Genomic DNA, 14,587 nt, shown 5'->3' with positions numbered 1-14,587 from the left:
AACATTCATTGAGGTGAGCTCTGTAATCTCTGATTACCTATGTTTTTTTTTAGTTTGGACAGATACATGTTTTTGATTTTTTGACAGTGTACATGTACAAGGTTATTAGGGGTAGGGAGTGTTTTCCAGATTTGTGAATTTTTGGACCACTGGGTCAGGGTTCTACTACTACTAAGTTATCTTGTAAGGAAATGATTTTTTACCTTTGATATTCATCATTAAATGATAATAAGTCACAGAAAGTAACATACTAGTACATGTAGTAGATAGGTTAAATGAATAAAAAATCACACAAGAATTTTTAAAGTATAATACAGTTTGGGTCCACTCTTGTTTAAATTTCTTTAAAAAGTTACAGAAATCTTCATTAGAATTTTTTTTAACGATGTATTGATCAAACCATTAAGAAACTGACTGCACCAGGTAATGTGGATGAGAGCTTCTCAACTAGACAATTAATTTCTTGGTCTAGTTATGAGAAATTATCACGAGTCTGAGAAATTGCAAAAGTATCACTAATGGGAGGTCGTCAAATGTGTGATCTAGAACGAGTTAATTTTTAAATTTACATAATTTGTCGTCTGCTATTTACGTCATCAACAGCCACGTGCGTGATGATCGTCTGCTTGGGTCCGGAAGCAGCAAAAAAAAAAGGTGTTGCGTGAGTGACATATAGACTTTATTGTTTTCTGTGAATTGGGAAATGTATCAAGGGAAGATAGATTATACACCTCGTAAAATCAATTTCATTGCGCGCGCATTAGTCAACATTTGATGGAAATGGTCATTTATCGTGTGCACAAGTGAGATGGGGAAAAGCTCCCAATTTTGAAACGGAGTAGTTTTTTTTATCACAAAAGGAAAAAAATACACATAAATTAACCAATTTTTTATGACCAGACACGAAATGGAAAATTAAACTTGGGAGAATGACGTTGACTTGATATGAACTGCCCCACTTTAGCCCGTCTCCTATATAAATATATGTAGATCAAAGACATGTCAAGGGATGGAATACATGTATAGTATGTAGTGTTTGTTGTCAAATCAGGGCCCAAATGTTCGCAACATATATTTTATTGCATTTTTTGAGGTCATTATGGTAATTTTGTCACCCAATTAGTATAATGCTCTATCATGTAAATTTTGAATTTAACACCCACCCTCCTAGTAAATTCAAAACCTTTTTAATCAAGAAGTCTGATTTATTGAGTAGACAGAGTATGCTTGATCATCGTTCTGCAAGACTTGAGAAAAAAAACAACCATTGTTCCTTAGAACACGCGATGCATCCTGCTTCTGGCCTATATACATGTACCAGAATTCCGTAGAACCCGGCTAACTGGATTAAAGCCCCTCTTTACTGAGCCCAAAGAAAGCAATGTATTTATTTAACATGGTGACGATTTGAAGGTATCAATTATTTATTTCTGTATAATAATAATAATCTTTATCATATATTGGGTCATTTCAATGAATTATATATACAATATCCATATAGAAATTTATTCCCTAAATGTTACACCGATGTGGACCTTTTAGTTCTCAATTCTAATGATTGTTTTATAAAAGTGCAAACAGCCGGTATAACTTCAAGTTTTGGACTTAATATATATTCAAGTTTCTGAGTAGCTGATTTGAGGTAGCATGAAGAACAATTATCTAACATAACTTTTATAAGTATATTCCTTGCTTGTATATATAATGTACATCATATATTATTTCCATGTGTGCATGTTATCCCCGTTTTTACTTTTATGTGTGCATGTTATCGATTTTATAGTTTCTGGCATTTTTTACAGTGAAATATGGTGAAAGATATTTCAACATTCTGATATCCGAATTCGGTGGAATGAAATATATCAAAGTATAACAAACAGAAATAGAGTTCAAAAGTATATTCAAACAGTACAAAATAGGAGCAGAGCAACCACGGATCTTTAGAACATCAGAGGTGGGATCAGGTGCCTTCGAGGAGTGAGCATCCCCTGCCGAATGACACACTGTATGCTCCATGTCAGGATTGTGAAAAACGAGAAAAAAATCTGTGTGTAAATAATTTACGAACAATTGGGATGTAGAACGTCAGTCAGCATTTGACTCAATGAAATGGAATACTAGTAGTTACCCGTTGAATTTAAGTTGCTTGCTTGGTGACGAAGCCTTGTGAATTGCCAAAAAAGTCCAACGATGAGTTTATGAGGAAGATTTTGATGTCATAATCGTTTTTTTTTTTTAGTATAATTAAAGCATATCCATATGTGATTTCGTTGCCGGTTACGCGGTTTAAAGATGGTGTAAAAATTCAGATGCAAATAGAGAAAAAAAAAATTAAAAATCTACCCTTCATAAATTTTTACCATATTTAACGAGGTTATACTTTTACCATAATATATAACGCGGTAATATTTCTTTTTTATTTAATAAAATATAAATATAATCGCGTTGTATTTTTTTTCTGACAAGCTCGCAACCAAAAAATGTCACTTCAAGAATAACGATCCAGGTCTGTTTCTGCTACCTTACCATAACCTCGCTGAATATGTTTATTTTTAAAGAAACAGGAGAGTCCATGTGATAATTATTTTATTTTTTCTCCTTTAACTAGTAACACCCAAGGTGCTTTTAAATTTGTGCATACAACGTGCTAAAGCTGATTAAAGGATAATGCTGACATATTACCGGTATAAGGCTACACAGGAGAAAAAAACACGTTTTCCGCACCAGTTTCCGAACAGTCCCCGAGCTAAAATATCAACGAATAGGATCCCGTTGCTTTGCCAACAGTGACGTCAATAAAAGGATTTTTTTCAATAATTCCGTAAAAAAAAAACTTTGATTATTTAAGTACTACAACGTACATGATATAATTACGGGAAGGATGAGATGAAATTTTAAAAGGGTGGCTCATTCTTTACGCCTATTGAGGCGATAAAGAAAAGAGGAAAGGAAAATATATCCCCCCCCCCCCCCCCCCACACACACACACACATACAAATTATCCTAAATTTGAAACGAACAAATTCATCAAGATGTGTGATTTTAGAACTGATCAGACTTTTGAATATCCAAAGTGTCCAAGAAAATACATACATGTATATTGATTTCATTGAGGATGTAAACAGAGGGAAATCAAGACGCATTAGAGATGTAGCTCTGACTGTACGTTGTACAGCACTGACTATTTTGTAGATTATACGTTATTATATAAATCCGCAGTTCAGATTCTAATAAATGTACTGAGTAATTGTGTGCACAGACCACTTCGACGGACGCAGTATTGTATCATAGATTTGTCAATAAATGAGGTCGTTCACCCCAACATTTTATAAATATATTTGACGTCACTAGGAATTGCAGCTAACGGGGTCCCTCGATCATCATGCAGATCTCTCTCTCTCTCTCTCTCTCTCTCTCTCTCTCTCTCTATTTGATTTTCACTTTTTGTGTATAGTCTGTTTTAGGCTTATTACCTGTAATATTTACCTGTGGTGTAATGGTTCATTAATCAAATAAATATCATGAATATTTGTTTTATATAAACAATTAATAAAGTTCTACTTTGTATCAATTAAATATTTAAAAATAAAATAAAATAATATTTGTATTTTAAAAATAAAGAGATCGATAGAAAAATTGAAAAGAATAGGAATTGAGTTAAATTTATTGTGCAGAAATATTAAAATTTATTTGCTAATTATTAGAACTTATGTACATACATGATTGAAATTGAGATAAGTGCTTTTATGCATAGGTGTTTAAAATTAATTTATTATATGCATAATTACAATGCAAATGCACTTGTTTCGGAATAAAATTTTATCACATAGTATGTTATTACTATAGTATGGTTAATTTTTTTAGGGGTTTTTTTTAAAGTCCCAAAAAAATCAAAACATTATAAAACACACTATAATCCTCTATTGTTGTAATATTGAATTTGTTTAAATGATCATGATATATTTGATTAATTCAGTATTTTTTAAACCATATATATTCATAATGTACAAAAAATCTTTAGACAATCTTTATAAAAATGTAAACAATTGCTTGTTTATAAGGATTAAAAATCCAGCATTTTATGCATGAAAGAAAAAAAGAACCCTTAGTATCAGATGCACATTTAAAATATTTGCAGTAACATTAATTTTATGATACAATCATCCTATTAAATTCAATTGTTTTTTTTAAAATTTGATTTTTTTAATTACATGAATCAGAATTTTACTCATTTTGAACACATATTTAGGTCGTTTGATTTCAAAAGCATTACATGCATGACTGTATATTTTTATCACCAGTACTAGTGATACAGAGTGTAATAGAACTTTAAACATTTCAAATAAGCAATATATCAAATCTCATTAATTAAAAATGAGTAGATATAAAATTGAAAAAACAAAACAAATTAAATCGTAAAATTAAAAAAAATCATGACTATTAATTTGATTAATATAAGATATGAATTTATTAATAAATATTGATTTCAATACAATTCATTAAATTGTCAGACTTTTTCTAGTGTTCATCTAAAACAGACTATAGGTCACCTGTAATTAATTTCTTTTGTTCTCTCCCTCCCCTTACCTGTACACCATTCCCACTTAGCCAACATCAATTACCTGTACTTTTTTCAGAATTTTGGCTAAGTGGGAAGACACCCTCTCTCTCTCTCTCTCTCTCTCTCTCTCATTTGATACTTTTTGTTGTCATTCCTATCCAATGCTGTCTACAGAATATAAAACAACTAACTCTTTATTCTTTACGCTGTCACAGAATAACAGTGTGCACATACATGTATGCTATGCTTTTGTATTTTTTAAAGTTACGCAAAAATAAATTTTACTCTCAACCGCTTTTGACAAACGCTTAATAAAGCAACAAAAATAAAACGTTTTATCCATGCTAAAACTCGATCAAAGTACACAGTCCTTACGGCGTATATACGTGACACATACGAGTAAAGCAGGAGAGATGCTTTGTTTACATTCAGCTGCGTTACCAGATAATTCTGATTCTGACAAAATCACCTAGACCGTTATTAGGTTTGAAAAACTCACTATCAGTGTCTTATCATTTATATTGTAGTTTTAAAATATTTTTTTCATCAGAATATAAACGTTTCGTGTATTCATTCACTCTGTAAAAAACGAAATAGGTCTTCTGTTAATCAGTCCATATATATCCCTTTGACAATTTAATTAAACTTGTGCAATTCAGGATCGTCGCCTCTAAAACTTTACATCAATTTTCAAACCGAGACAGTATACTCGAGCACATATACAGTAGGTTGTTTCACTGAAAGAAAAACCTAGTGAATTTAACTGGTGTGTTTCGTAAAGCGTTGGTCGTGATTATTAAACTTTCAGTTTACTGGTTAGTGAGTTGTGGAGCGGGGGTCGTATAGATACTTAGATACATAGTGAAAGTTACTCATGAACAATCTAAATTTACTATAATCTTATCTAGTAAATATATTAATATCTGGTATACCAGCATTTCGTAAATTCTATGGTCGTTATCATGACCTGATTAGCAAAAATAACCTAACACTGGGTCGAAGGTTTTGCTGACATGTTTAATACAAGTGCTAGGCCTTTGTATTTGTGTTAAATTTGACTACAGAATGTTCCTTCTACTCGATCAGTACATAGTACTCACGGCGTATATACGTGACCGGTCAACAGGGGATGCTTACTCCTCCTAGGCACCAGATCCCACCTCTGGAGTTCCCAGGGATCCGTGTTTATGTCCTGTTTACATATTTGTATCGTTTGAAGTTTATATGAGGTCTATCACTGTTCGTTTTCTTTACCTTTTCATTATCTTTGCAAGATTTTTTTTTTGGGGGGGGGGGTGTGTGCTCGAAATCTCATTTCATAGAAAACTTCATCAAGATTTTTTTTATCATAATATTACTCTAACAAAAAAATACTAGAGTTTACTAGAGTTTACTAGAGTTTACTATAGTTAACTGTAGTTATAACTTTGACACTTTGAAAACTTTGATTTACTATAGTGATCACTTTGACACTTTGAAAAACTTTGGCGAAAACTTTGACATTTCATAAAACTTTGGCGAAAACTTTGACACTTTGAAAAACTTTATCAAAAACTTTAACACTTTGAAAAATTTTATCGAAAACTTTGACACTGTGAAAAAAATTATTAAAAACTTTGACACTTTGAAAAACTTATCGAGGACTTTTTGACACTTTGAAAAACTTTTCTTTAAAAAAATTATATTTGCAAAAACTTTTTTTTTTTGGCGTAAACTTTGTCACTTTGAAAAACTTTATCAAAAACTTTAACACTTTAAAAATTTTATCGAAAACTTTGACACTGTGAAAAAATTTATTAAAAAACTTTGACACTTTGAAAAACTTATCGAAAACTTTTTTGACACTTTTTACTTTGAAAAACTTTGGCGAAATTTAACACTTTGAAAAAGTTTAAAAACTTTGATTTTTTTAAAACTTTGACACTAAAAACTTAAAACTTTACAAAAAAACTTTGGCCATAAAACATTTTGCTTTATTTACTAATCTGTATTTTGTAAGGTTATTATTTACAATCCACATTTTGCTTTAAATCTGTATTTTGTAAGGGGAGAAGGGGGAGAAAAACGCTGATATTTTTAATTATCTACATCACTTATCGCCATGACATTTAACAATCCCCCCCAAAAAATGAATATAGAAGAGGTTTTTTTTCCAGGGGGTCCACCTCAGTCAAAAAAAAATTCCAATCCCAGAAATTTCTTGACAAGCAAAAAAAAAAAAAAAAAAACACACATACACAAAAAAACATACATAAGTATAACGACATGTTTCTGTAAAGTTATATTTTTAAATTTGAACCGCACATGTCCGAATCTCAGAAGCTGGGGGGGGGGATTCCCTTTAATCCATCATAGGTTTTAACCCTGCTTCTGTATGAAACATCTGCAGACCTCTTCCTACAGTTTTTACTGATTTAAATGACAAGATTAAAAAGTGAACCTTCTTCAATAGTGCAATATATTTCAGAAATAAGCCTAGCGACAAGAAGAACTCGTTAATCAAAATACGTCCTCACAAAGTCCGGCATTCAAAGCGGTTAATCTCGGACAGAAAAAGGATTTAATCGGTTAATCCCTGTCTGACGTCTTAGATAATCCCTTATGCTTTAATAACGTGGCAGCTTCTTTGTATGACTCGATTTGAAAATATATACTATTGAGATTATAAGAAATGAACCACCATACCAGAAAATGGCCACATTTGTGAATGTTGATGTTACGTGAAGTATTTATCTTATCCTTCAATAAATTGAATATCCAGTGGCTTTACTTTTTCTTCACTCGGGTGTCAAAGGCTGAAATTAATAATAAAGATTTTAAAATTTATTATGTTTGTTTCAATCGGTTTACGATCGTGTGCATTGAGAGAGAGAGAGATCGAGAGAGGGAGAGAGAGAGAAAGAGTTTTAGAAAGAGTTTTTATCTCACGTGTTTGGAGTAAAATGACAAGATCCAATTGCTACAGGGTTACCAGAGACAATCAATAAATAATTACACAGATTCCGTGATCTCATTTAAAACCCATTAGTTCTTAATTCATTTTTTAATGAACCTTACGATGACGTGCACGGGAATTTGCCCCAAATAGATTTCTCGAAAAATCCACGAAAAAATTTCTAGTAAACTGCCGAGAAATGTGAACAATCGCCCTAAAGACATTTTACACTAAAAAGACTACGCCGTATTTGTGTATCAATACCCTGATAAACGTGTATTTTTAAATTTTTCATCCGAGATAAATGGGATTACATGTATATTGGTGGGTGGAAAGAGGGGTTTCACTTTAGCAATTTAATTAAAAAATTACTACATCAGGCTTTATAACTGGTATCTTACATGGGTACATGCAGCATTAAATAATCTGAGTGGGGTATGGGGTAGATATATATTTGTGTGAGTATATATTACATGATATATCATTGTATATTTACAACAAACCCCAAAATATACAAATAAAAATAAATAAATAAATAAATAAATAAATAAAAATAAATATAAAATGATTTTTTTTTTATTATATTCCTTGAAATATCAATAAATAATGAAATAAAATAAAATAAATAACAATAAAAACAATAAATAAATAAATAAAATAAATAAATAACGTATCTCATCTACGGAGTGTTGGATTCAGGTACAGTTTAGAGGGAAAATCTAAGCTTTGGTTGATGGTTTCTTGATATTGCTCAGTCAATTTCGTACATGTATATGATTTTAATCTGTACAACATATCTCAAAAATACTTTTTGTTTTACAGGATTTGATAATTCCTACAGACATATTTCATTGCGAATCTTTATTGTATATGATACGACGTACGTCTTTTATTGCTGTTCCTCAAATTTTCTCATTTGTTTGCTCTTTTAATATTTCATTTTTTTCCCCTTTTTTTCTTTTCTTTCTTTCTTTTTTTTTCTTTTCTTTTTTTTTTTTTTTTGGCGCCAGCATGCATGTGCAAATTAGAAAGTCATTCGCTGCTGTGAATAACAAGCTTTTTATTGATTATTGTTCATCCTTGTGTATTGCTGCCCTCTGTAAAACGACGCAGATGACACATCAAATCCTCGACAATAGGATCCACCAGAAGTATTCCCGAGTATACAAAACACGAAGACAATGTGAAAGTAGAATCCGCCTGCTTCCTTGTTTACGAATTCTTCACCGCTAGAGGGCAGCGCATAAATTACTACCCATAATTCCTCTTGTGTATTGCAGAAGTTGTGTGTATTTGAGTGGCAGGTCGGTTTACATGAAAGAGAATCTCAATGTAATTTAAAATGGCCTTGCACCGTTCCCCCCTTTCAGCGAGAAGGGGGTCGAAAAATGATTCTCAAAAAGATGATGACGATTCGGAAAATAACGGCTACGTGCAGGTGCTTGTGAAACCCTTGGAGCAAGGCAACTTGTCACTGATACTGAACTGGCTAGGAAGAACAGCCAGTCAAATTTCTTGTCAGCATCAAGGTGCAGTATATGGAGTAATTTTAGCAGTGTCTCTTGTGGTATCTTATCAGTTACTAAGATGTGATATTGGATCAGTATTTCACCGACTATGTGGGATCCTTGTGCCAATGTTTACGATAGTCCAGAGCTTTTTCTGGCTGTCAATAGGCCTGCGGAAAACATGGAGCTGTACCAGCGTGTATCTACTATTTGCGTCATGTTTTGTAGGGGAAACCATAGCTCAAGTTTTAATTCAGTCATGGAGTGAGGGGGATACCCTTTCCCCTGCAGCTGGGGTGGAGGGGGTGGGGAATTACAGTCAAATCACCCAACCCCTGGTGGTGTTTATTGTTCTCTTTGCTGTATGCTCAGCTAGTGTGTTTTCAACATTAGAAACTCAACATAGCGTTGTTGTCATATTCTTGGTCAGCTTCACTCGATTTTTAGCATGTTCTACTCTTGGGGACATCCCCCAGAGTTTCAGACCATATTTGTCGTACTTGTGCGGGCTAACTGGAATATTCATATCAAAATATATGGAAACTATTTTCAAACCCCAAATAAATAATTTTATGACACAAGATGGCAAAATTCCAGCTTACAAAAGGCGATCCAGTTCCAGCTCCCAGGGAGGGTTTCCTGCAGCAAGAGCTACGGCAAATCACACGCGGGATCGCAGAGTCTCCTTACCGGCTCTCGGAAAGTCACAGGTACGACACAATTTTTTAAAAAGTGAATAGGGGTGAAATGATTACAAGATGAAGGTATACTGCGATTTTTATTAAAAACTGAAAATTCATAAAATGGTGTAAATTTAAACTTTTACATATACCAAAAAGAGAGAAAAATTGTACCATCTATTACTATTTTACAAGTTTATATTGATCACACTAGTCAAATTCAAGTCCGCCCTATAGTATGTAAAAAAAAAATAATACAAATCTTAAAATTATTCAATGATCAATATGTGGTTTTCTCTGTTTTCAATGGAAATGTTTTGTTTATTGCTTGTTGTATAATCTAAAGGTTTACAAACTTTGGTAATTAACAAACTTTGGTAATTGTTTCACCCTTATTTATAATAGCAAAAATTATATTTGGCATGTATAGAACTATACTTTTTAAAAATATTCAATGTAATATATTTATTCACCAATCAAGGGCCCTTGGGGGGCATATACAGTTGTTACAGTATGGTTAAACAATCAGATGATTTTAAAGTGTATTGTAATTATACAAAATAAAAATAATTAAATCTTTTATAAAAGTACAAATGGGAGATGTGCAATACCACAAGTAAGATACTTGTGAAAAGGTCGTGTAAAATTTGTAGCATTATTCACAATAGTGTGACACTGAGGAGATAGAAAACCACAGGAAGATTAAAAAAGGAACATATTTATTATACTAAGAGTATAATAATTTATATAGTGTGGCTTGAATACAAAGGGCACCAGAGGACGATGCCTCTGCACAGTCAATCTTACTTCAAATCTGTACCCTATTAAATATTTAAGAAACTCATTCAGAATACATTTAAGTGTTAGGAAAAATATTTATTTGCTGTACAATATCACAAAATAAAATATTTTACCAGTGATAAGCGATGAGCTCTGACTTTCAGAAGCACCTTTCTGGAAGTTCTGAGCCTTTGAAATGAGTACATGTATTTAGTTTAATAACTCACAAAAAACCCAGGCAATACTAAGCAGCTGTTTTAATTTGTATGAATTTCATTATCTTGATGTTAAGTGAGATGATAATTATGATCCAATATTTTATTAATTTTATAATATTCAGTATTGAGCTATGTGATGCTGCAGATTTTGAATAGAAATTACATGTATGTAGAATTATGCCTTGTCATTTTTGATCCAATTAATATTGAACACTGAAACACATGTGCACCAGCTTTGTCAATGAATACATGCTACAGGAAAAGATTATTATCATTAATTGTGAAAAGTTTTTTTTTTCTTATCCTATCTTTGATAATATTTTTTCCCCAAAATTAAAAAGCATATAATTATAATGACTATGCTATTCAGTAAATACATAGTCTTAAGTTAGTGAATATTCTTGTTGAAATATATCTAGAAATTAAAAAGAAAATTACTTAATTAAAGCTTCATTTTGTACAAAAGAATTTTTTTTTACATACATATAATTATGTACTATTAACTAAACTTTTGATTTTTCAACATACTCATGACATTTTGAATGAGACGTAAAAAATGTTGAAACATTTCCTGTGACGTGGAGTTGAGAAGTTTAACGTTAATTACTTAGATTTACCTACATTGCAGTGTACAAATGTGTCGACCCTCACAGCTAAGAATAGCCCGTGTTGTAATTAATTTGGTTTCCAGACATCAATTTTGATGAATGTGAGTTATTTTCAGAGATCCGCTGATGCGTGTCAATGTTACTGCACAATGTCAAGGCTGCAGCAGTTTTATAAACAGCTGTAATATTTGTATTGCATAGTTATGCCTTGAGATAAACAACATGTAATTATAAAGGAGAGCATAATAAACATATTTTGATTTTGCTTATTTCTGAGATGTGTGATGTAATGAGAAGATGGACATTTTTTTGACAATGTTTCCAGTTAATACAAATTCTTCGATATTTACATGCAAGAATGCAGACCTAAAATTAAAGACATATATTTAATTTCATTGTTTTTGTGGCATAAATCTACATTAATTATCTTTTTGACCTGTTATAAGTCATTCTTTGCATTGAAATAAATCAAAAATAAAACCTCACTAGTAGTATCTGCATAAAAGATGAAACCGCAGTTTGTTAAAAATGTATACACTGTCGTATATGCTAAAATTCTGACCTGGGAATTTCATGAGAAGCAATTTGATGTGCAATACATCTGTATACATGTCCTTTAGTTTAGTCCAAGGCATTGTTTTCAAGGGAAAATACAATAATTTTGTTGAAAAAGTTATTTTATTTCTTAAAATTGAAGGAGGCTGGGGGTCAACAAATTAACCACAAATTAACCACCAGATTTAACTCATTTATTTGGATATGGTATCTTAATAATTAAGCTATCAACTATCATTTCCAAAGAAAAAAATCATACATTTTAGTTTTAAAATTTGACCTGACATTTTTGTATATATTTATATGGAGCTCTTCTTTTAAAGGAGGTCAAAATTAATAGTCTGAAAATGGCTGCCACCCCCAGCCTCTTAAATTTAATGTTAATTCTGTCCTAGCTGCTCATGTATCACCAATTACATCTACCTGATTTTTTTTTTATTTTACAAACAATTAAGCCAGAGTGCTTAGTTAAAAAAAGGGTAGACATGTTGGTACATCTCGCAGCTAGGTTGTATTGATAGAAAGATTTCTGTTCCACTGAGTTTGTATAATAACACTGATTACAAAGAACAAAAGCTGTCGGGCATTTGCCTTGGAAATTTAAATGACCCCTTAGTTTACCAGTGCATTATTTTCTGGCTATTAAAGAATATATAGTTGTAAGGCAATGTAAGAAGGTTTCATGGTGCACAATAAATATAAGTCACTTTGCAGGTGTCTGTTACTATTATCAAAGCAGTTCTTAATTACCCAGTGGTCTACATGTATGATTAATTGACGTGAGCATTTAATCTGTAAACAACCAATGCATGTATGTGTGTATTCCATGATTTACCAGTTGCATGACCCTTAATACAAAAAGTAACACAGTTTTATATTTCTATTCAGAAACCTTTCATTAAAGTTTTTTTTACATAATAGTTGAGAATAGCATTATTGACATTACACCTTTTTCCTAGCAGCTGAATGTCTTTATAATTTTCTCTGAATCACCATTTTATCCATATCTGCTCAATGTTCCCTTAATGGTTTTTCAGTTTGAGAAACGTCAATTTCCTCCACAAAAACAGTAGTGTGGTGATAAGAATCGGCCACAGAACTGATGTTTTGTTAGGGTGTAATGAAGCTTTGACATTCGATTATGATGCAAATGTGGACAATTAAACTAAATGTATCAGTTTTTCTCAATTAAGCGTAGATTTCCTCAGCTGTTTGGGGAGCTATGTTTGATTTATCATGTCGGCCAGGGGAGTGAGGACCCTATCAACAATTGGTTGACTTAGCTGTTGGGCTGTGTTGACTCTTGTCACCTTCTGTGACGTAAGGTGCTGTTATATAGCACTGAAACAAAGGGGCACAGGTAATTCACCTGTGGAGAGTCGGTTGTTTATTGCAGGTTCAAGTCTCCTTGATAAGATACTTCGGGTTCTCATTGTATGGAAAGCTTACTGCTTCTCTGTGATTGTCATACCTCTATATATAGATGATAGATGAATTAGAATCGTCAGGTAGCTGTATTATCCTATATAGGGTTATCATTATCTCAATACACTAAACTTATAATAGCCCCGAGCTACTGTCAGCACTTCTGCATCTTGTAGATAAATCTCAAGAAAAACACTGTATAACTTTAAAGGAATACATTGAGAAAAGGTTATTCCATGTTAACTAATAGTGATCTCCCCTTAACGTCTTTTATAAGTTAAAAAAAAAAATTCCTTTTTGAAATGAATGGAATTCTGTAGAAAAATTAAGTTAATTTAAATCAGTGTTAATACATGAGATGACTTGGTAATCGGTCATTATCAGTGCACACTATATATTGAAGCATGTATGTATACATATGAGTGTCTTAGGAAAGACGCTGGAGTGCCGCCTACTTTTATCATCTTTTACCTGAGATGGCCTAATGATAACCCATTGATTGACTAAGCATATGACAAGCCCTTTATCTTGAACTTCACAGCTACTTCAACACTTTATAACTTGAGAGAGCTATCACTATTATCATTATGTATTGTAAAGTAAAGAATACTTCTAACTGCTTCAGGCAGGGAAAATTGTAATATTGAATAAAATCTATGTATTGTAAGTATTGTAGTTTTCTGATCTTTTAGGCATTGTATTTCATGTACACAAATCAAGTATAGGGTTCTGGTGAATATGTGTGTTTGTGTGGGTCTGGGTGGGGGTGGGGAAGGGTCGGGTTGGGGGGTAGCACACCTAGAAATAAACTGAAATACTGAACAGTAGAACTTCAGTATCGTGAACACTGATACCTTGAATACCATGGATATATGTCAAAGTTGTAACAAAATTGTATCATATATCTTTATACTTATAGACATCCTGACCAATCTTTCACAACTAATCATCCTTGTATAATACATATATTACAGCAATTACCATCTTGTCAGCTGTCAGATTTTTTGGACTTGTAAGTTGACATGTAAATCTTCACAATGACTGGAAGAAAAAATTATAAAAGTTATTAATGGAGAAGTCTGGCAAAAAAGTGTATACCCAGTTTATATATTTCATATATTCTCACCTAAGGCAGAACATGTTTAAGGATTATACAAGATTAATTTTCACATGAGGTCATTTGAAAAGGTTGTTAAAGAACTGTTAGTACATCTGAACCCATAAGCACATTATCTAACCCTATAACAAGCTTCAGAAGGAAATTCATGGGATATTTTAATCCTTGAGCCCAGAATTTACAGAAGGTCTGATTTAGGA

General features: G+C 32.2%; 1 protein-coding gene across 1 annotated transcript in view; it reads left to right on the top strand.

The window, feature by feature from the left end:
* Nucleotides 1-8,745: 8,745 nt before the first annotated feature.
* Nucleotides 8,746-14,587, top strand: part of LOC134228989 (cGMP-inhibited 3',5'-cyclic phosphodiesterase 3A-like) — an 89,612-nt gene continuing 83,770 nt past the window's right edge. The window contains exon 1 of the mRNA XM_062710698.1: nucleotides 8,746-9,714. Coding sequence (XP_062566682.1) covers nucleotides 8,839-9,714 — 876 coding nt within the window. The 5' untranslated portion in view covers nucleotides 8,746-8,838. The remainder of the gene's footprint in view (nucleotides 9,715-14,587) is intronic.

This window comes from Saccostrea cucullata, unplaced genomic scaffold (genome assembly GCF_032062105.1).
Source record: "Saccostrea cucullata isolate Sc308-1 unplaced genomic scaffold, CSIRO_AGI_Scuc_v1 ctg59, whole genome shotgun sequence".
In the NCBI taxonomy this organism is placed as follows: Eukaryota; Metazoa; Mollusca; class Bivalvia; order Ostreida; family Ostreidae; genus Saccostrea; species Saccostrea cuccullata.
Note: the sequence above shows the minus strand (reverse complement) of the source record. Positions and strands in the feature narration are given on the sequence as shown.